This window comes from Lampetra planeri, chromosome 6, assembly GCF_965212315.1.
Source record: "Lampetra planeri chromosome 6, kcLamPlan1.2.h2, whole genome shotgun sequence".
NCBI classification, from domain to species: domain Eukaryota; kingdom Metazoa; phylum Chordata; class Hyperoartia; order Petromyzontiformes; family Petromyzontidae; genus Lampetra; species Lampetra planeri.
In genome coordinates, this window is record NC_136112.1 from 1875896 (window position 1) to 1899589 (window position 23694).

General features: G+C 51.7%; 1 protein-coding gene across 1 annotated transcript in view; it reads left to right on the plus strand.

Moving 5' to 3' along the window:
* Positions 1-14427, plus strand: part of LOC144719361 (sodium- and chloride-dependent GABA transporter 1-like) — a 29508-nt gene extending 15081 nt beyond the window's left edge. Inside the window, exons 2-13 of the mRNA XM_078595224.1 lie at positions 464-598; positions 1741-1987; positions 3023-3155; positions 3666-3800; positions 4393-4496; positions 5204-5328; positions 7091-7203; positions 7741-7881; positions 8446-8545; positions 9236-9336; positions 9780-9947; positions 14047-14427. Coding sequence (XP_078451350.1) covers positions 464-598; positions 1741-1987; positions 3023-3155; positions 3666-3800; positions 4393-4496; positions 5204-5328; positions 7091-7203; positions 7741-7881; positions 8446-8545; positions 9236-9336; positions 9780-9947; positions 14047-14268 — 1724 coding nt within the window. The 3' untranslated portion in view covers positions 14269-14427. The remainder of the gene's footprint in view (positions 1-463; positions 599-1740; positions 1988-3022; positions 3156-3665; positions 3801-4392; positions 4497-5203; positions 5329-7090; positions 7204-7740; positions 7882-8445; positions 8546-9235; positions 9337-9779; positions 9948-14046) is intronic.
* Positions 14428-23694: the final 9267 nt, after the last annotated feature.

The following is a 23694-nucleotide window of genomic DNA, read 5'->3' on the forward strand; positions in this document are numbered from 1 at the left end:
CTTCGTAGCCCCCGCTGGATGCGTAACCTTTTCCCCACCCACAACGACTTTGAGAACAATTCCCAGGTTGCCCTGCATGGTTTCACAGAAACAGCAGTGGCTGGAACAGAGAGGGACGTGACGTGGGGGGGGGGAAGTGATGGTGGATGGGGAGATTGGGGGAGAGAGAGTGTGGTAAGGCAGAGTGAGATAACGGTGAAGGAGAGAGAGAGAGAGACTGAGAGTTGGTGAGATTGTGGGATGGATGGACACAAGGAAGGGGAGAGAGAGTGAATTCGCACGCTGATTCCATCCTAGGTCCCTCCCTCAATTCAGAGTTCCCTAACCCCTACCCCCAACCGTGACCCCTACACTGACACCAGCCCAGACTCTGGCCTCAAACATGTGGTGACATTGACACACACATGCTCCAGGTTCGTATACCCACACCAATGTACACGTGTGTGTGTCCCTCGTGTGCTAGGTGCATTCCTGGTGCCGTACGTGGTGATGCTGGCGCTGTGCGGGATCCCGCTGCTGTTCATGGAGCTCTCCGTGGGGCAGTACACGCGCCTGGGCCCCGTACACGCACTCGCCAGGCTCTGTCCACTGCTCAAAGGTGCCCAGAGAGGACGAAGGCAAAAGTCCCCCCCCTCCACCCATATATCCCTTACGCAGGGTGTTGGGGCAAGTGCTCTATAAGCATGCACCTATTTAGAAACGTGCTTTTAGAGTATTTGGCTGCTATACATTTCCACATGATAAGCCACTTCGTTGAGCTATCATTTGTGGCAGCCAGGTCGCTTCTGTAAAAGAGCGATATAGCCCAGTGGGCCTTCCCTGGTTTAAAAAAATCAATTGATAATTTTAAGTCCAGCACGGCGTAGCGAGTGGGTAGTGTGGCCAGCTGCCTTACCTCTCCAGCGGTGATGTTTACAGCACCGTGTCAGGTACTCGATTAAATGTGAGTCGACCTAGGGATGACCCAGGACCGCTTCAAATATTTTGACGCTGATGTTGGCCGTGAGCGGGAATCGAACTCGACGCGCCGGGTCCATAGCTCGGAGCGCCAACTGCTGCGCTACGTCTCGTCATACACGCGGATGGATGTAGATTTACACGCAAGCACACGCACCCACCAAAACACACACACACGTACAATAACAAAGACCAATACACAGGCGACCTCGGTTTGAGTGAGTGCCTGGTGTGGTATGTAAACATCGCCAATGGGGGGGGGGCGGTAGCCAGGCCTGACGTGACTGACGACACCACCACTTTCGTGCTTGCGCTGCCGTGGTGACCTTTACAGTTGTTTCGCTAACTCGGGGGGACACACAAAGACAAATATTCCCCAGAGAGCCTTAAATGACCGTTGGGGCAAATGCTGTTAGCTCGCGTCTATGAAGGCCAGCACGGCACACGAGGGGGTGGGTGGCCAGAATCGCGCCCGACCGCCTTTGTCTCCCCAGTGGCAATGTTTACACATTGCACTAGGTACTCATTTGAGGCTGACCTAGGGGGGGGAGGCCATTGACCGGTTCCAATAATCGTCGACGGTGTTGGCCGTGAGCCTGATTGTAATAAAGCAGCTGCTGCTGGTAGTGAAAATGAAACATAATAACTGCTGGCCGGGTTTGCACTTGGGCTTTACTCTGGGAAATAAACTTTTGATTCTGATAACGCTGCTGCTGCTGCTGATGGACGGTCACGACGCTGACAGTGCTGGTGGATGTGTTTTGCGACGGCATGCGCACGCAGGCGTGGGCGTGGCCACGGTGGCGATCTCCTTCCTGCTGTGCACCTACTACAATGTGATCGTCACGTGGGCGCTCTACTACCTCTTCCGCTCCTTCCAGAGCCCCCTGCCCTGGTTCTCGCCAGCCGGGAGCATGGCGGCGACAGCTAATGGGAGCACCGCCATTGCCGCGACGCTGGCAAATGCGAGCAGCGTGGCGATGTCGCGGAACCAGAGCTTGGGCATCTCCGCCAGCCAGCACTACTTCGAGTGAGCGCACGGTGGAAATTTCTGCTTGCGCCAGCGTAAAGTAAAAAAAAAAAATGTATTATTTAAAAGAATCTGATCTTTTTTAGTATAGTGTCATTCAAGATAATTGCATCTTGGAGCCAATTGCAATTGTATGTATGTTTAACTTGTTTCGTACCGTTCGTACCCAACCGTGCGAATCAGAGATGATAATTAGCACGGTTGGCTACGTACGGTGCGAAAGAAGTCTTGCACAACCCATTGGCCCCCGACGGCCATCGAGGAATGAATTGCATACTTTTGGGGCGGCAGTGATTAGGTAAGAGCAAAAAATTGGACCTGATTCGACACTGAGGGCTTCATCGGCAGAGTCAGACTTATTGGAATACACGCTGGTGAGCTGCCAGATGTTACAGGCAAAGTCTCTTTTTTTAAGATGCGGGTCCTAGTTCCATGCAAAATTATGTAATTGCGTTGTTGCGGAGAATACAAATAAGGTCGCTGTAAATCGCCGTAAATTTTATGACGTGCACGGTTTTCGCCCCGAGGCATGGGGGAGAAACCACGGACTGAGCGGGCAAGCAGCGAGTACTAGCGCCAAAGATTGCCCCAAGCTCTGTAATCCTACCACAGACAAAAAAACTAACTATTGAGCTGTATAGTTTTTTTTCAGAAGTTGTCCTGGCCACAAATGATAGCTCAACGAAGTGGCTTATCACGTGGAAATGTATCGCAGCCAAATACTCTAAACGCGTGGTGATGTCGATTCTAAATGTGGAGGGAAAAACCAGAGGACCCGGAGAGAACATGCAAATTCCAAATATACAACAGGTGTCAAGGTCGGGATCGAACCCACAACTCCCTGTATACCAGGCGATGTAGTTAACATCTTGCCAACCGGTGCCCTCAAAGCAGGAAGGCAGCCAGTAACGGGGTAAAAAACTTGCACAAACTCTGGCGTCCAACCATTCTTCATCACCTCCTCCTTAACCGCCCGCCCTCCCACCCTCCTCCCGCTGTGGTGGTGGTCTCCCTTGATGCCACCCCCCCCCACAGCCACACAGTGCTGCAGATGACCGGCGGTGTGGAGGACCTGGGCGGCATGCGCTGGGAGCTGCTGGGGCTGCTGCTGCTCGCGTGGGTCCTCGTCTACTTCTGCATCTTCCGCGGCGTAAAGTCCACGGGCAAGGTGAAGGCGGCAGGCAGCAGCACCCCCCTGGGGGGGGCGTCGGCCAATCGGAACAGCTGATGTTCGGTCAACTGAAAAATTATAATAGATTACTTTGTTGTGGTCGACTATTTGTTGTTTTAATTTCGGTTGTTGTTTTTTTAATGAGGTTCATTTTATCATCTCAATTTATACATGCTGAACCGTGTAATACTCTTTTTTACTGTTTTGTGTATCTCGAATGTTAATGATGGAATGTTGTTACGTTTACGTGTGAAACGCTGAGTGACGATTGCATTGTAAAGTGGCGCTATATTAAATAATTCAAGTTTAATTGATTGATTGATTACTGGGGCCCCCTTTAAAAAATTGAGGGTACCCCCCCCCCCCCACATCCTGGCCACCCCACACCAAGACAGACAGAAGGCTGGAAACCCCCGTGGTGCTGGCCACACCGTGGCTCTGGCCATACCGCCATTCCAGGCCCAACAGTGTGCGTGGCCCACACGGAGGATCTTTGTCTGCACGCAGGTGGTGTACTTCACGGCGCTCTTCCCGTATGTGGTGCTCTTGGCGCTGCTCATCAACAACGTGCAGCTGCCGGGCGCCATGAACGGCATCTACTACTTCCTCACCCCCGTGTGGGGGCGCCTCACCGAAGTGCAGGTGGGTGAGAGCCCAGCCCCCCCCCCCCTTCACTTCCCTCGCTCACCCAGGGGAAGACTAATCTATAAACTAAATTTTTTTTGATTTTTACCAGGTAAGGCCCACTGAGCTAGGTAGCTCTTTTTTCAAAAGTTATAGCTCAGCGAAGTGGCTTATCGTGTGGAAATGTATTGCAACGCATTACGTTGATTCTAAATGTGGAGGGAAAAACCAGAGGACCCGGGGAAAAATCCACGCGGCCACATGGAGATAGGCGCACTGCAAACTCCAAATATACAACAGGCGTCAGAGTCGGGATCGAACCTACGACCTCCTATATACCAGGCAAGGTAGTTAACCTCTTGTCACCGTGGCAGCAGGTGATTGGGGGGGGGGGGGCAAAAGGGCTGCGTGCATTCCTCATCGTGGTCACCATCGTGGTCACCATCGTGGTCACCATAGTTACCATCGTCGTCGTCCTCGCCATTGTAGTCACCATCAGGGCCGGCACGGTGCGTGAGGGGGTGGACGTTGTGTCTAGCTTATCCAGAGCACTGAAACCCAGGGCCCCCCCTAATACCTACCCCCTTCCACCACACCCCCACCCCACCAGGTGTGGGTGAATGCCGCCGCTCAGGTGTTCAACTCGATTGGCGTGAGCTTCGGCTCTCTCATCTCGCTGTCGAGCTACAACAAGTTCAACAACAACATCCTGCGGTGAGTGGCCCAGCCACTAGAGGCCGCTGTTTCCACCGCAGGTGAATCAAGTCACGAGTGCGGGTCGGACTGAATCGCGGGGCCCCCCCTAAGTCGCGGGTAGGGGAGGGGCGCGCTGTGTGTGCAATGATTGGTCGGTCGCCGTGTCCGTTCGTCGGACCGCGTACGTCGCCGGATCACACGGGGATCTGCGAAACTGCCAGATCACGGTGGGCCAAGAGGTGGCAGTACAGCAAGTGGGTTCGTGAACCACCCATCGGAATCGTGGGAACTCCTCGAGTGTCACACGCTCGTATGTGAAGCGGTAGTAAACTGGCCACGTTGAGCTCATTGCGCGGCAACTTTAATGGTCGCATCGGGTGGCGGAGGGGTTTACAACTCACACCATTGACCTACGCGACTATCTGATCTGAAAAAATCGATTACGAATCGCGATTATTAGGGGGCTCGCCTAGAGAAACAAAACGGCCACGTTGATCGGAGAGTTGTTCCCACGGCCTCCCCGGCAGAGCCGCTATCCCAGCCTCCCCGAGGCCTCCACGACGCCTACGGACGACACCGCCTCCCGTGCTGTGCCTGGCGCGCGAGGCGCTATGGTTGTCATCAGCTGATTTGAACACTCCCGAGGGCGAGCATCACAGAATCGTCTATGCGTGTGCGTGATTGTTCTGCCATGGTGTCGTCGTTGCGGTTGTCTGTTGTTGTAGGGACACCCTGGTGGTCTCCCTCGCCAACTCGGCCACCAGCATCTTCGCAGGTTTCGTCATTTTCTCGGCCATCGGCTACATGGCCCACATCCACGGCCTTCCCGTCAGCAACATCGCCACCGACGGTATGGCCCTGCCATCACCCACTACGCACCTCTACTCACCACTACTCATCACTACTTCCCGCACCTCCGATTAGCACTTGTTGGCTACGTACGGTGCGAGAGAAGTGAAACATACATCCTCGCTAACCTCTGCCCTCCTCTCCACTCACCCACTACACTCCTCTATACTCACCTCTACTCTCTACCCTCACCTCTAGCTTCCTCTACACTCAACCACTACTCTGTACACTCAGCTCTGCCCTCCTCTAAATTCTTCTAATTGCATGTGTTGATTTTGTTGTGTGCTATGAAGAAGGGCCATTGCGTGAAACGTCACCTATATAATATATATACTCCCCCCCCCCCTCCCCCATTTTAAGGCCATGGTGTTATTGCCGAATGGAAATTGAGCTGCCGTGCAACACCTGCCACCCCACCTCTCCTTCCTTCCATGAGCTCTGTGCCGACTTGAAGCCTCCAAGCGAGGCCTGGTGTCGCCCTCCCAGTTGAGCTGTGTACGCACAAGCGGCCCTAACCCAGTGCCCGCACCACCTCCACTCACCTGGATGGGCGATGTGCCCACCCCCTAAACCCCGTTGTGCCGGTGGGGAGGTGTTTAACGGCTGACACTCATCGACTGCCTCCCCGCCGTAGAGAATGGGGCGGCACATCCGAATTTTTCCAGCCAAAATCGGAACTGGGTTCACGATACGGGAAAAAATATTTTACTCCCCACACCCAGCACACCACATCCACCATGCCTTTCGCTATGGCCGTTTATGATTCGTCACCGCCATACTTACTAGAGTTACGAAACTCCAAGAATGGTTGTCTAATGCGTCCATGTGCTCCCCCACATTGTGCGATGATTACAGCTGCTGCTGCTGCATCATGGAATTTTGTCTTGGCTTTCTAATCTAGGCCTAGGCCGCCCTCCACGATCCTATCCCTTCTCCTGTCGGCCAGTCTACCCGGGGGAATATTCAGTGAGAAACACGAATGCCTCCCGTATGCACACTCCCAGCACGCACCCAGCTTTGTTGATTCGTCATCGATTTTTTTTTGGGATCGCATCATTCGCGTGAAGTAAAACATCACGTCGTTACACACCCCTCCTCATACCCGACGCGGCCAGTTAATCAAGTTGTCACGTGATGGAACAAAACGAAGTGGCTTATCGCGTAGAAGTGGATCTAAATGTAGAGGGAAAAACTGGAGGACCTGGAGAACGTGCAAACTTCAAATATAGAGCAGCAGGTGTCAGGGTCGGGATCGAACCCACCATCCCCTGTATACCAGGCGAGGTAGTTAACATCTCGCCACAATGGCGCCCCTGCCTAATGGTGCTGGTTGTAGCCACCAGCGAAAGGTCAGTACTCAATTGTTAAACCGTGTGGGGATAGCTCTCCAGCATCGTCCCCAACAGTGGTACTGCGGAAGCAGTTGCACATCAGCCGCATTTGTTCGTCACGTGACAATGTTATCAATCGGCCGGGTCGGATGGTGGAGGGTGTACAACACGACGTTTTACTCAACGCGAACGATCTGACCCCAAAAAAAATCAAACGCGACTCACGATATCGGTTGCAAAAGACGACTTACCGTATTAATTCTACCCCGCTTGTGATGTCCGACTATTCGCGAGCATTCATTGTCCATGCTGCGAGATTGTGGCGGGGGGGGGGGGGGCTCGGTGGGGTTTAGGGACTGGGGGGGAGGTGTAGCAGGAGAGCGGAGGAGATGCTAAAAGGGGGGGGGGGCATCGTGTGCGTGTGTCGCTCAGGCCCGGGGCTTGTGTTCGTCGTGTACCCGGAGGCGTTCGTCACGATGCCCGTGTCTCCCTTCTGGGCGGTCTCCTTTTTCTTCATGCTGCTCTGCCTGGGCCTCGACTCCCAGGTGAGTTTTGGTTGGCTTCAGTGGAGGGTGGTCGTGCTGCCGAATGCCTCCAAATGAGTGCCTGGTGCGGCGGTGTACAGTAAATATCGCCACTAGGGAGACAGAAGGCGGGCTGGACGTGCCGGCCTTCAGAGGTACTCGCTTAACAGCACTTTCACCCAAAAGTCTGTTAAGGTTATGCAGGGGATCTTTGTCTTTGTGATGAATGTGTTTGCAGGCCAGCACCTGCCATCATGTGTGTGTAAGATTTGCATGGTGGAGGTGATGGTATATGAGTGAGTGCGTGCGTGTGTGTCCGTGTATGTATGGCACAAGCGTCGTGGTGACGTCACCGCCGCTTAGTGGCGAATGGCGGTTGTTGTTGTTATATGATCTCTATGGTGGAGGTGATGGTTTATGAGTGTGCGTGCTTGCATACGTGTGCATGCATGTACAATCTCCATGGTTGAGGTGATGGTGAGTGCGTGTGCATGTGTGTATGTATGATCTCCATGGTGGAGGTGATGGTATATGAGTGTGTGTATGTGTGTGCATAAGTTCGCCATGGTGGAGGTAATGGTGACGAGCCTCATGGATGGCTGCGGCCCAGCGCTGCTGCGCCGTCTCAAGCGCAAGGAGCTCGTCGTGCTGCTCGTCTGCTTCGTCGCCTTCCTGCTCGGCCTGCCTAACGTCACGCAGGTGCCGCCCACTCTGACCACCAGCGCTGACCACCAGCGCTGACCACCAGCGCTGACCGCTGACACCAACACTAGTTCCAACATCGACACGAGCACTATCCCCAATAACTGACTTTGGCACTAACACTCGTACTAACGCCAGCACTCGTCACCAACGCTTGCATCCGCACGAGCCCAATATCCGCTACCGTTAACATGGTGAACAGCAACCATCACTCACAAGGATCCCCACACAGACACCGAAGCTTAACGCTCTTTAACACTCAAACCGATTGCTGTCACCAATACTTAAGCTAGCCTCGACACTTATCACTGACACCACAAAGTAGCGTACTCGTTCCGATTAAACTATGCCAAGCACCAACATGAGCATTAATAATCGCACTGGCATTGACCCTGTCATCCACGCCCAGTCAGGTTTCAGGTTCACGCCACAAACCTACTTCCTCCGGGGGGGGGGGGGGGGGGGGGCACCTGTCGGCCTGGGGAAGCGTCGCGATCTCACGACGGCGATCTCTGTGCAATCCACCAACCCCGCTGTGTGTGCCCCCTCGCCATCCTGCAGGGAGGGATTTACGTGTTCCAGCTGATGGACCACTACACGGCGGTGACGTCGCTCATGTTCCTCGCGTTCTTCGAGGTGGTGGCCATCTGCTGGCTCTATGGTACGTGCGGCGAGATGTTAACCGCTTCGCCTGGTATGCAGGTGGTCGTGGATTCGATCCTGACCCTGACGCCTGCTGTGTATTGGGAGTTTGTGTGTGCTCTTTCTCCCCATGGTCGCGTGGATTTTTCTCCGGTCCTCCGGTTTTTCCCTCCACGTCTCGAATCAACATCACCACGCGCTTAGAGTATTTGGCTGCTGCTATAAATGTCCCCGTGATAATTAGCAACTTCGTTGTGCTGTCATTTGTGATAGCCAGGCCGCTTCTGAAAAATTGCTTTTAGCTCAGTGGGCCTTCCCTGGTTGAATAAAAAACAATTGTATATATATAGTTTATTCCCCTACGTCAGTGTGTTCTTCACTCATTTTCAGAGGAGGGGTGTGCAAGGGTCACCGCCACGCATTTGAAACCATTGGGCTTTGACAGCACGATGGGGTAGCTTTGACATTTGTGAATTGTCGGGGGCTGCATGCAGGGGCTGCACTTAAGGCCACCAGGGGCTGCCAGTGGCCCGCGGGCCTTACAATAAAGACGATCGCTCTGTAACATCATCGTCATCCTCCAAGCTGTCGCCATATCCCTCGCAGTTCTGCGACACCACAATCCACCCGGTTCCTGCTCGGGAGCCACTGGGGTCGATCTCGGATGGATAATGAGTGAGCATGGCTCATTGCGCGTGTCCCTATTCAGGAGTGGACCGCCTCTCCAGTAACGTGCAGGAGATGTTGGGGCGACCGCCGAACATCTTCTTCCGCGTCTGCTGGCGGTTCTGTGCACCGGTGCTCGTCTCTGTGAGGACCTCTCCCCACAAACACACAAAGACAAAGATTCCCTCCCCGTATAGCCTTCATTAGACCGCTGGGGCAAGTGCTGTTAGCAAGTAGCACCTATGAAGGCTGTAAGGGCACACGAAGATCAGAAGTCTCTTTCATAGACTCACACAGAGATCCATAGATTGCATATAAATGCATGATCTGTGTCGCCCAATGACACTGCTATAAAGAACGGTCGTTGCCAGAATAGTAGCCAATTTAATATTCATATATTTATACATTTTCAGTCGGGCTCATTCGACGGATCCTCCTGAATTTCCCTCCACATTTAGAGTCAACATCATGCATTTAGACTATTTGGCGAGGTCGCTTCTGAAAAAGAGCTATATAGCTCAGTGGGTATTACCTGGTAAAATAAAAAATTGTGCAGCTTGGACCTAACTTGGCCCCCCACCTCACAGGGCATCTTGGTGTTCAGCATCGTGCAGTACAAGCCGGCGCGCTACGGCCACTACGTGTATCCAGGCTGGGCCGAGGCGCTGGGCTGGTGCATTTCGCTTCTGTCCATCATCTGGATCCCACTGGGCGCTGCCCACACGCTCTACACCATCCCCGGCTCGCTCAGAGAGGTATGCGCCCACACCGACGCTTGCCCACGCTCACTCACGCGCCTACCCACGTGCTCAACAACAACCGCCATTCGCCACTAAGTGGCGGTGATGTCACCACGACGCTTGTGCCAGGCCATGTGCACCTTGAGGCCATGTGAAGTATCGAACGCCCGCTGGCAGGAGGTCACGGGGCAGACCCAGGTGCCACGGGTCGACTGACTGAGATGACTGGCTGATGCACCACCTGTGCCCCCTACTGTGCCAACTTGCTGTGCTTTAGCCACCCACGTGCTCACCCACGTGCCCACCCACGTGCCCACGCGCACGCCCACACCTGGGTGGTTACACGGTCGTTGTGATGCGCCTGGAATTGGTAGGCGGATCTCTGCGTACGCTGGAGACTTTGCGCGCGAGTTTCTGGTACACGAATGGGGTCAAATGCTAAAATACCGGGAAATCGTGGGTCATTTCAATGAACAGCTGTGCTAGTCGCCAAAGGTAAAGTCTTGGTGCTACGAGATACATACGCCAGGACAATGGCTGCAAGGGCTGGGTAAAACAAAGCAGAAATTGTCACGATGAGAATATTTATTTATTTTAAATGCTGTTCTTCCTCGAGAAATGACATCTACGGCGTAGAATAGCTCGACGCATCGCCAGATGCACTCGCCGCGCTTGTTGACTCACTTTGCGTTTCAAACGCTGCGTGCGATTCGTGCTTTCAAATGGACAGATTGACCGCACACGGCAGCCCCTCTGGGAAGCCGCTGCCCCCCGAGACGAGTCCACGGCGTCGCCCGCGTTACGGGAAGCGCATTTAGATTCATCATAACTACAGTTTATAATTTTAAGCTCGCCCACGCATACCAACAACCATTCGCTCGCTCTCCCATGATGACTCGGGAGGCACGCCGAGGAACCGCTGAGGAGTGGGGTCGGGAAGATGGCAGTGGCCAGCCAGCCCAGCCGTACGTTGAACTTCTTTTGCACCGTACCTAGCCAACGTGCCAATCGGAGGTGCGGGGGGAAGGACAACAAACTAAACACAAAAAGCACTTTTTTTTAAATCATCAATTTTGATGATTTAAAAGTGCGTTGCTCTCAGTGGCTTCCTCGTTTCGGAAGGAAAAGCGTTCCAGACGGCCGCAGGAGCGCATCCGAAAGTGCGCAATGCAGTGACCGTCTTTGTAAATTTGGCGCCTTTAATCTTTTGTATTACTGTATTGTAAAGGGGTTTTCGGGCAATGGGTTTTTACATGTACGAAGTACATATAGCTCCGTGGGCGTTACCTGGTAAAATATAAATAGTTTAGTTTCAGTTTCATAATAATGACTCCTACAGCGCCATAGCATGACACGGGTGTCTAGAGATACGGGTGTCTGCTGGGGGACACGGGGCTGTTAGCGAGCGCCTATTAAGGCCAGCACATGCTGGCGTTATCCTTTAACAACTCCTTACCCAGGCGCCCAGTTTTAAGTCTGAGCCAGCGTGCACAGGGCCCAAGTTCAAGTATCAAACTCGCTGTGGCCAGAAATGTAACTCTGGTCACGGGGTTCGCAGTACATTGCGCGATTCGTTGTGCCACCGCTGCCCCCAACTGACCCACGCACACACACACACGTGTGCCCAAGTTGCTTACTTGGAGACCTGAATGGAATGGATTGAGGGAGGGTGAAACGAGGGAGATAGGGGAGATGAGAGAGGGAGATTTAGTTGGAGGCAGATGGAGACAAGGGTAGGGGGATCGAAAGGGGTGGGTGAGGGGAAGGGAAGCGGTGGGTGGGGTGGGGGCGGGGGGTGGGTGGTTGTGAAAATTGTCCGCCAATCCTGCACTTTATACCGAGGCTTTCTCGCGTTACCAGCGCGGTCCAAGTCTAATAGTAGTGCAGTGCGTGCCAATGTGTGTACGTGTGTGTGCCTGTGTGTGTGTACTATGTGTGGGGAGCGGTAGTGTAGCGGTTAGCGCGCTGCGCTATGAACCTGGCGATCTGGGTTCGATTCCCGCTCACGGCCAACACCCAGTGACGATTATCTGAACCGGTCCTGGGCCTCCCCTAGGACGACTCAGCCTGAAATGAGTACCTGGTGCGGTGTGTAAACATCGCTACTGGGAAGACAGAGGCGGTTGGGCATGGTGCTGGCCACCCACTCCCTCGTGTGCCGTTCTGGCCTTCATAGGTGCTACTTGCTAATAGCACTTTCCCCAACAGTCTGTTGAGGCTATATGGGGGATCTTTGTCTTTGTGTGTATGTTTACCAGTGTGTACGTGTGACATTGTATGGATGTGTATGTGTGCCAGTGTGGGTGTATGGGTATGTATGTGTTCCATCGGTGTAGTAGTTAGCACACTGCCCTACAAACCCGGTGACCCAAGTTCCATTCCCACTTTCGATCATTAACAGTGGCTAATATATTACAACTGGTCCTGGGCTTTCCTTAGGTCACCTCGGCCTTAAAAATTAGTACCTGTTGTGGTGTATAAACATCAGCGTGGTGTAGGCCAACCACCCCCTTTATGTGCCGTGTCGGCCTTCATAGGTGCTACTCGCGAAAACAGCACTTTCCCAACAGTCCGTTAAGGCTATACGGGGAATCTTTATCTTTCTGTGTGTGTGTTTGTGTGCGTGTTCATGTGACTGCGGGTAATGTCGGCAGCCAACCCACGCTTAGACATTGCGCACACGCACGTGCTTATTTGTGAATGTTTTTGCGCTCCGTCTCTGGACATCTGTACGAGAGACAAATCCCCCCCCCGGGGGAAGTTGCTCATTCCGCCCCTTCCATCACGCCACCGCTGAGTAATCATCACCACCCCCCCACTGCGGCAGATTCTTGGCAAACCACACGGGGGGGGGGGGGTGTGGCAGGTGGGTGGGTTGGGGAGTGGTGAAGGGGAGTGCATCACTAACAACAAAGCATCACGCCGCGTTTTTCTCCGTCTCAGCTTAAACGCCGGAGTCTCTGCCGGCTGCGCCAGTCGCGCGACTCATGTCAAGCCACGGTGGCGAGGAGATGTTCTCTCTCTCGCCTCGTACACAGGAGGTCGTGGCTTCGATCCCGACCCTGACTCCTGCTGCATATTTGGAGTTTGCATGTTTCTCTCCCCGTGGTCGCGTGGATTTTTCTCTGAGTCCTCTGGTTATGCCCTCCACGTTTAGTTAGAAACGTGCGTTTAGAGTATTTGACTGCTGCACATTTCCACGTGATAAGCCACTTCGTTGAGCTATCATTTGTGGCCAGGTCGCTTCTGAAAAAGAGCTATACAGCTCAGTGGGCCTTACCTGGTAAAATAAAAAGAGTAAATAGTTTAGTTTCTCATCAGACTCTCAGGTGCTAAAATTCTTGCGATTTCCAGCGGCCGCACTTTACATCTCCGCGATGAACCTCTCGAAACCGCGAGCTCGTCGGATTTTCTGAATTTCTGACATCGGCGTCAAACGCTGAGGATTCCTAAACGTGCCGAACTGTGCAGCCTTCGAGTCGTGGGCAGCAGAGGGCAGTGCAGCAAAAATCTATCGTAATGTATTACGCTTCAGACGTCTATGCTCCCCCACCCCACGTGCTTAACCAACATGACGGAAGGGGCGCCCCCCCCCCCCCCCCCCCAAAAAAGTACATTTAACTATCTCGCCTCGTTTACACAGGTGCTACATGATGTCACAGGTGCTACATGATGTCACAGGTGCTACATGATGTCATCATCCAGCAGTGGATTTCCGTGTACACGATGAACGAATAATGTTTGCCAAATAAAACAACAACTTGCTCCCAAAATTACTTCAATTGTATCCCAGCTGATAGCAACATGGCCCCCCTATACTGGCAGGCCGAGGCCCACTCGCAGGCCCGGTGCTGGAGTCATTCTTGTGCCGCACAGGAGAGGCAGCTGCCACCGGGGGAGTCCCGAAGGCCAAAGACTACAGCTGGGCAGTGGAACGATTGATATGAGAAGTGACGAGTGGTATGAGAAGTGATGATTGCTATGAGAAGTGAACGTATGACACTTTTGAATTGCTGGGGCAATTGTGCAACCTGCTTCCTTCTGGGCACCCCCCACCCCGCCCCCGCCGTCCGGGACTCAAACCCCCTACGTACCCTCCCTGTTTCCCGCGCAGCGCCTCTTGATCTCCATCACCCCGCTGCCCATCCACGCGCCCCCCGCTGACCACGCCTCGCCCGTGGGCACCGCGGTCGCGGAGACCGAGGAGGAAGAGGAGCTGGGGAAGCTGCTGATGGTGTCGTCCACGGGCCAGGACTCGCCGCCTCCCCCTTACAAGGCAGACCCCTCGGGGGTCAGCATCCCCATGCGTGACCTCCCCGGCCCCGTGCAGTCGTGATGGGTCGGGGAGCTCCTTTCTGGGAGCTCCGATGTTTCGTTTCCAAGGAAACTCTTATGATTTTTTCTCTCTCTGCGTTGTTGGCAGTGACATTTTTTTAGCGTGCGGTGTAGGTGTCCAGCGAGGGGGGGGGGGGTCAGAGGGGGTGGTGCCGTGCCGATTGCATGAAGGGGGATGAGATGGGGTGGGGGGGGGCGCAATTGATAAGAGGGTGGAGAGATGCGTGGAGGTGTAAGGCGTGTGCAGTGCTCTTGGCGCACCAAGTTTTTAAACGTGGGTCCAAACTCTGAGCTGTTTAGAGAATTTCTCAGAATTCCGATTTTATTTTTGCTGCCAAAACCCTCGCAGATTAGCACCGAATGAACACCGGCACAAATCTGGTGTGATTTTGCATTTTCCGGATTGTAAGATGCTCGGGAAAGTACGATGCACTCCAAACTTGTGGCTCGTATCAATAAAGCTGTATGAATCTGGACAGACGGGACACACGCACCAGATTTTAAAATGGACAACCAACTTGTTCCGTAAAACACGGGGGGGGGAAAGAGTGTGTCATCCAAGAATGCTGTAACCACACCCACCTCGAGGGGTGATGTCCAGATGCCTCAAGGTGAAAATCGAGACCATAGGATGCCTTTCGACGTCACATGACATCACAGTGCCCATACATAATGATGCGCTTAGGCCCTGTTGTTAGACCGCCGACTCTTTAAAGAGTTAAAATTGCGGACGCGTTCATTTTTACACAGCGACAGGACCGCAATGCAAACACCACCAAGGCCATGCCACGATTCTCGGCAGTTCGGTCGCGACGTGATGCCAGGGCACGGAGGGTTCTCGTCGCAGGGTGACGAATAGCTCCACTTCCGCAGTTGAACTGGCGAATCGATTCTCTGTCCTGACCTCCCTGAGGAGCGATGCACGTACAACCGGCCAGCGTAATGGACATGCAGATTTTGTATTGTTTGCAGTTGCGAAGAACCCAGGATCGGTCTATCGAATCGTGGTACAAAGAACGCACGCGAGTGTAAGGCTCGATATCGGTCGCCAAAATCGGTCACGTGGCCGTCTTCGGTTCGCCAGGCACCAGACCAGACACTTCCCCCATCGGTGTCAGCTGATGGGGATTGTATTTTTTTTGTATGTACAAGAATTACGTATTTCGGAAGTGACTGGCTGTTTTGGATAGTCGTCACGCATTCATTCGACTTTTTGCCTTACGGCTAAATTATGAACAAGCGACTTCGAGGGAGTCTGGCCACGTAGTTCTACCAAGTCTACGAAACGGGGCACCTTTGATTAAAAATGTCGACAACACAACCCCTGATCCGGTTTCTCATCATCATGAGGGGCGGTGCGTGTTGTGTCAAAACAAATGCTGCCGGGTCGCCTGCTACGGTCAAGGGGGGCACCCCCACGAAAACCTTGGTGGGGCGGGGCTGTTACCCCCCCCCCCTCTTACGTCATGAAACAGAACCAAAGTGTCGCTGCTTTAGCCGATACCATTTCCTACCGTGGACACCTCACAGCGTGCAATGGTGGACGGGTAAACTCAGGAGGAGGTGTAGGAGAGAAGAGATGGAAGGGGGAGATGTTTATGTGTGTGCGGGGGTGTGGTTATGTTATGCAGTTTTGTCGTTCTTTCGTTTGTTTAATTGTGTCCACAACGCTGATTTTGTTTGTTGTTATTTCCGCGAAATCGCTTGCCCCGCAGTAGGTTTTGTCGTGTTACCGTTTCGTGCTTTATATGGAATTCATCGTAGGCCTCTCGGCCAGCCTTTACCCAATGTTCGCGTGGCGTTTGAAATTTAGACCGAGCGTTGTTTACACAAAACAATATATATATGATTCCATCGTTTCACCCTTTGCATTGTTGTTGTCTGTCTCGATGTTTTAATTTATACACGTTTCACACCGACGGCGATTGGCTTGTCTCTCTGTCATCGTGTCCTGCGGGCGCGCAAAGTTCACATTCTGTCTGAGCTATAGAATGTTTTGCACTAAAATAAATCGCCAATCGGCAAATGACTTTGTTGATGACGATGACGTTAATGATGATTACAATTATGGTGATGTCACCCTTTTGATACTTTCAGAATACGGTAGAATCTGAATCAGAATCTGTATTTGTACTGGAGGAATCCGATTAGCTGTAACGCTCTTTTTCACAGATGTCCAGTAGACTCGTGAGATTGGTTGTATGTAATGCATCACTGTCGGTTTAAATACCCTTCGTTTGAAATCCTGTAACTCCCAGGGGGACAGTTGAAACAATGGGCCAATTTATTACCCCCCCGAACTCCGCAGCAGAATAAACTGCTGCTATACCACCATTCGTCAGGTCGGAAACGGTCAGGTAAAGCCTGGGCTATTTCACACCCATCCTAGACATCCCGTCCCCAGCGTAGCAGATGAGGCTGATGTATTACCCTCTCTAGAGGAGGGCTCTCTCCCTCGTCCACAACTCATTCCAGCGGCTGGCCCTTTCGCCACTTACGAAGGCGTGGGCAGAGCCATTTCAGGACTGCGCCTTTATCATTCCGCCCCCAGCCACCTCTGGGGCCGAAGCGAAACGTCCCGTTGGGGTTCCCTCGCCGCGCGAAGGCGACGGGACTCGACGCAGAGCAGCAGCAGCAGCGTCTACGTCGTATGCCGGTTGTGGGGCGAACGCAACTCGCGCGCAACTCGCGCGCAACTTGCACGCCTCTTGCAGCCGGGTGCACGCAACCAGTTGGTTGCAGCAGAGAATGACTCGGACTTGTGTAGGCGATTCCGCAATGTTCGTCGATAACAACACCGCGTGTGTGCGCGCGTGGCCTTAAAAGTAATACTTTATATTGGGGATGTTTTTAGGGACGATGGCGATTCAATCATTTTGTGATGCTCGGTTGGCAGTTTGTGGTTGTGAACAACGAACGGAAATAAAAACATCAAACACGCCTGTCAATAACGCGGTGCGTGGCCTTAAACGCGAAATAGGTGGCTTTTTGGACAATGATGTAATTGCTCTGAAGAAGGGCCATTGCCTGACATGTCGCCTGTTATATATTTTCCTTTTAAGGCCACACGGTGTTATTGACACGTGTCAGAGATTTATTTTTCTTATTGGTTCAGCTATTTGGTTGTGCAACTGATGGCTCGGGTGTGCAGCGGGCTAAACATCAACCCGGGTTTGACATGAAACGCCTGTAGAGTGATTGTTTACCTGTTTAAAGCGGTGAATATTGTGCATCACAGGTTTGTTGTTGTATTGAACCACGCCACGTGTTATCGGGCCACCTTGTCAATCTACAACTTGTTCATGGGAAGGAGGGAAAAATATATAACTTGATAAACCATATCCAAACCGGGCCGGTTGAGATGCTTTCGGCTCCGGCTCGGATGGATGAATAGGCAACACGGAATCAGAATATTTGTATTTATCCTGGAGAAATCCGATGAGCTATAAAACTATTTTTTCAGCGATGCCAAACTCTATCGGTGGTCCCAGTGTGATGGCACGGGGGGGGGGGGGGGGGTGTTGTCCGGGTAAATCCAAAAAACCCAGAACGTGCAAAGCGTACGTGACGTCGTATTATATGCCTACATAGAGTAATCGGGAGGCAGGCTTAGAACGCAGTGGCAACACTCGTGCTTCGCAGAAGGACGCACCTGGGTTCGATTCCCGACTCGGGCACCTTTCTATCCCGAGTTTGTACTTTCTCCCCCTGTTCTACGCGGGGTTTCCTCTGTGACATTAGGTGCTCGAGGCTACTACGGGGTAACGATTTGAGCAGCAGCAGAGAGAAATACGTGTGGCAAAATAAATAATTTTACTCGATGCCCTATTATCCCTGCATTCACAAACCAACACTGACCAGCAGCAATGGATCGTCCGCAACAGGGTTGTACGCGTTCACGCATACAACCAACAAAGCCCTACCCTCACCGGGACAATGATCTGTTGTGGGTTATCAAGTTATATTTACCCAGGACATCATCACTGCTTGAGTTCTGGGAGGGGAGCGGGGGGGTGTCATCTGGACCGGCTGTGATAGAAGACACGCGGTGTGCACGATCACACCGTGGGGACTTAACCAAAACTCTGTACAGTCAAGAAACAAACCTAAAAAACACACAAGCTCTTTTGTAACTACACACCTGGGATATGTGTGCACCTGTCCCCCCCTCGGTTGATTGAAACTTGATTTAATAAATGCAAACGAACGCGAACGTGTTGCTCTTCGAAAACCGTTTCCTCACGTGCCAATTTTTTGCTGCGTTTGTATCTGCTCGGCGCTCTGCCCGTTGTGAGCGCGTCCAATCCTCTGCTGTTGCTGGAGGGCGACTGCCTCCGTCTGTCTGCCCAGACACGGGCGTCCTTCACGAGCCTCCTCCGAAGAGGCCGATCTTGACGCCGCTGCAACCGGTCATCGATAAAGTCGACTCAGATGCACATCCTCCTCCTGTACACCGCATCAGCCCACTTTAGAGCCTCGGTTTACGAATTACCGGGACTTTTATTTTTGTATATTTAATTCAGATTTTTTGGCACACATTAACATGGCGATGTCTCAACCACCATCAACAACGATGCTGCTATTTATTTACCCGCACCCCCAAACCACAAACAGAAAAAGCCTGAAGCTAACGATGTTATTTCTCTTCTTCAACTTGGTCCTACCCACTGGGTTGTTCGCCACTCCGACGAACGTGCACGCATCAACAATGTCTGTGTGGCTGCTTTCGCTGCGGGGGAGGAGGAAACCTTCCCTGTAACCGGAGACCCCCCCACGGGAGCAGGGTGCGTGCGATTGGGGGCTGTCAACATCGGCAGCCTTGGGGTGGGAAAAACAATTGTGGCAGAGCTTCGTCGATGACCCCTCCTCATCCCCCCCCCGCCCGGCCTTCGTGTGCGGTGACGGCCTTCGTGGGTGCTGCTCGCTTAACAGCACTTGTGCCACGACACACTGTTAAGCCAAGAGTGCGGTGTTTGTTAACCTGCAGCCTCGCTGGTTCTCAGTCGTTTAAAAAATGTTAATGAATACACAGAGGGTTTGATGAAACAAAGTAAGTTGTGACATACGTGGCCGTGATTAATTTGTGTTTTCGATTATTTACCTTCTAAAAACATCTGTGCGTGTCTCACACCCCCAGGGGGTGCAGCGTGACCCCAGGTTAAGAACCACTGCTGTAGTAGAATCAGAATATTTATACTGAAGGAATCCGATGAGCTATAAAGCTCTTTTTTTACAGATGTCCAGCAGGGGCGGGTCCAGAACGCTCCAACAAACCATGCAAAAACACGAAAGGGAAACAAATCACTTAAATATAAAATATATATTTTTTTTTAAACTAAACTTTGTTTTTACATTACCCAGGGTCGGCAACCAAAATAATAAGAGGAGCCTTCGAATTCGGTAAATAAATAAATATATACCTCCGCAATATTTCAGGAGCCGTCACAAGGCACCGCGTGGTGAATTCGAGACGGTGCGTCCAAAATAAATAGATAAACGTCAGTTTTTCTGTTTCATTTATTGGGTACAGCCCTGTGAGCCATTCGGCTCTTGAATCGGGTGCAACTGCAAAAAACATGAACAAGAAAACATCTTAAAGTGACTATGTGACTATGTGCAAACAGAAAATCCAAAAAAAGACGGCAAAATATTGCAGAAAAGGCACCGTACACCAACGCTGTGTGCAAAAATCCCAGTGGGATGCAAGTCAAACAACAACAACCACAAGACAACTTAGATTAAGGCCATCAGTCTAACTCCGTACTCCAAGAAACAAACATGGCCAAACCATAAAACGTTTTCGAAATCCCCAAAACAAAGCCATACAAGCAATGCAACAGCGATCATAGGAACTGTAACCGAATTTTCACAATAAACGACATAAACAACATGTACCACATGTACCACCAAACCCTGCAGCCATAGCTGGCTGCATGAGTCACTCAGGAAGCAACTCCTCCAAGAGCCGCAGCTTGCCGACCCCTGGCCGATAGGAGGCGCCTCGTGTCAGCGGTGAGCGCACTGCGGCTCCGCTCAGTGCCGGATGAAGCGAGTGCGGGGACTGGAGCACATGTTATGAATGCGCCCTACATAAAAAAAAAACATGTAAATAGAAAAAAAATGTTTTTACTTACATAGTAAAGTAATTTTTTTCATTTGCTATACAGCCGGATAATACGACAAATCTCTAACCTTAAACACCCAGTCGTTCATAAAAGTTGAAGGCGGTATAGTACTATAGTAATAGAGCAAGTGCAGAATCACTGAACCCGGAAGTGATAGCTTGAAGGCATTCAGCGCGGGGCCCTTGAAAGTGCGGGCCCCGCAGCACGTGTTACACACGCTGCCAGCACTATCACGCACTGGCCACGCGATTCCCGCTCGCGGCCACCTTCGGTGACGATGATTATTTATCTGAACCGGTCCGGGGGCTTCCTCCGTCGGTCGACTCGGCCTCAAACGACTGCCTAGAGCGGTGCGCAAAACGTGGGAGACAAAGGCGGGTTGGGGGGGGGGCGTGGTGTTAACCACCCCACATCCTCTGGTTGTTGCCGTGTCCCGGGCCTTCCTTCATATGTGCTGCTCGCTATCAGCACTTGTGCCCCCAGTCTTCTATGTTTACTGTCATGGCTACAAATAGCTACCCACGCTGTCGCGTCTGAAATACAAAGGCTATATTTATAATAAGTAATACAGTATTTAAAAAAAACATTTTTTTTAAACACGCTTTAATGAAATGTACGAGTAATGGAAGAACTTCACGACTCCATGAAGTGGCCCCGAAGCTTACCATAACGTAAGGGGACCGTGGTGATTTACAGCCAACGTCAGTTGAGCGTGGACAATTAGACCCAAGCCGAAACATAACATAAAAAACATGGTTTAAAGAAGTTTTTTTTATTATATAATATAGTATTGGCATCAGTATGATAAAAGTATACCAAGTTTGCAGTCGATACCACATTGGGTAGTGGGTTAAAATTGAGTTACAAGATTTGAGGATACAACAACGACAACAACAACAGACAGCGTGAGTTAATGAAAAGCGTGTAATAAAATAAAAACGTGTCCGTGTGCGCGTGCGCGCGTGCCCGTGTGCGCGCGCGCGCGTGTCCGTGTGCGCGCACGCGCGTGTCCGTGTGCGCGCACGCGCGTGTCCGTGCACGCGCGTGTCCGTGTGCGCGCGCGCGCGTGTCCGTGCACCGGAGTCCCGGGGATTGCTCGTTTTGGGGAGATGCTGGTTAAAACCGTGTTGGTGTAACTAGCGTGGGGGGGGGGGCAGGCAGGGGGTGCCCTTGCCCCCCCCCCCAACTCCCCCCCCCCCCCCGGTGGCCAAATCTACGAGATGGGGGCGCCCCTCCCCCCTTGACAACCACCATGATGAGATGTTTCAACAACGGTGTAAAATAACAACACGTATTCTTGGTTCTTTCGGTAAAGTCACGTACAAGGGAAATAATAAAATAATACAAATTAAACATAAAAATTCTCACCACGTTTCGATTGCAACACAAGCAATCATCAGGTGAGAACAACACTTGTTTTGACAAGACGGAGCGCCCCTACAGCGTTAAATGTTCGAGCCCTTGAGCGTAACGGCGTGATGCAGGTGAAAGGAGCCGCGATGTGTGTGTCATAACCCCGAGGTGCGAGCGTGCGAGACAAATCAAATATTGGGAGCCCAACCTGACCGATTTCCACACCCCCAAGGTGATAATGTCGGTACGACGCCACTGGGTTAAAATAATACGTGTATAGAACGAGATTTAAATCGCTGCAAATTAACGAGTAAGGTGATCAACTTGTGACTTCTCATTTCTGACAATCACGAGTTTTGGCAATGCTAGAAATCTGTAAGCAATGATTTTTTTTCCGTTCTCTGTTGACGTGAGTGGTAATCATTACACACATTGGCATTTAGCGACTAAACAACCAGTGTTGTCATTCGCAAAAGTAATATCATCAACAGACATGCTCAACCCGAATAATAAAAGTGTGAAAACATGCAGTGGTGTTGTCGTAGGGTGAGGGTTGAGGGTAGTCACAGTGGCGAGATGTTAACTACCTGGAGGGCCGTGGGTTCGATCCCGACCCTAACGCCTGATGTTTATTTGGAGTTTTCGGTGTCTCTCTCTCTCTTCCTGTGGTCACGTGCATTTGATCTCCGGCTCCTCCGGTTGTTTCCTCCACATTTAGGATCAACGTCACGCGTTTAGAATATTTGGCTGCTATAAATTCGCACGTGATAAGCCACTTCGTTGAGCTATCATTTGTAGCCAGGTCGCTTCTGAAAAAGAGCTGCATAGCTCAGTGGGCCTGACCTGGTAATATAGAAATAGTTTATATCTTAATTTGAATAGTTTATAGTTTGTTTTAGAGTTTTCCCTTTCCTGTCCCGTTGACTCTCTTTCCCTGTTGTTGAGGTCCCAGACTCAAAACCTTCATTTTTTCCAACAATCGCGTACGACGGGCTGCCTTGATGATTACCTGATAAAATATATATTTTTGTAAGTTTAGTTTTAGAGTGACTGGAGGCAGGAGTAGATGCCTCGACTCTTGCACGGCTCATTGGGCGGGACTTTAACGAAACTATTGTAAAAATGTTAAAAACGTGACCTTTAAACACGGCTGTATGCAAGACGATGCAATTAATGTCACAGAAGAATGGGGAAATAATTCAAATAACACTTGGGGGTTCGAAATAGAATGTGACAAGGGGCCGTCCATAAATGACGTCACGCACCTAGGGGGGTAGGGGTCAGACATTTGTGACGATGTGTGACAAGGGGGGGGGGGGGTTGAGAAATGTGACATCACATCAAAATGCGCAACTTTAAATCAATATAGACAACACGTTCTACTTAATTAAATAGACTTTTTAATAAAAAAGATTTTTCCTACAACATCAGAGTGCAGCGCCACATTAAATACGCACTACAATGACAATAGTTTAAAAGGATTTGAAGCATGTTTTATTTTGGGGGGGGGGGGGCAGAGCTTTGTGACGTCATATTTGAGGGGGGGGTCTGACTTGTGACGCCGTGTGACGAAGGGGAGGGAGGTCAAAAATTGGCCAAAATCGCGTGACGTCATTTATGGACGGCCCCCAAGGCAGCGTTGTGGTTGTAAATCAGAAGTTTGTTGTAACCGGTGGGGGGCACGTGTCCAGGATGGTGTGGTGGAGAGTGGTCGCGGGAACGGCTTGCGCGTTGCGAGCCGAGTTCGATTCTCGCTCACGGCCAACATCAGTGGCAACTATCTGAACCGGTCCTGGGTCTCCCCTGGGTCTATTCAGCCTCAAATGAGAACCTGGTGCGGTGTGCAAACATCGCCACTCGGGCGACAAAGAAGGCCGGACGTGGTGGTGGTGGCCATCCACCCCCTCGTGGGCCGTTCTGGCCTTCATAGGTGCTACTCGCTGACAGCA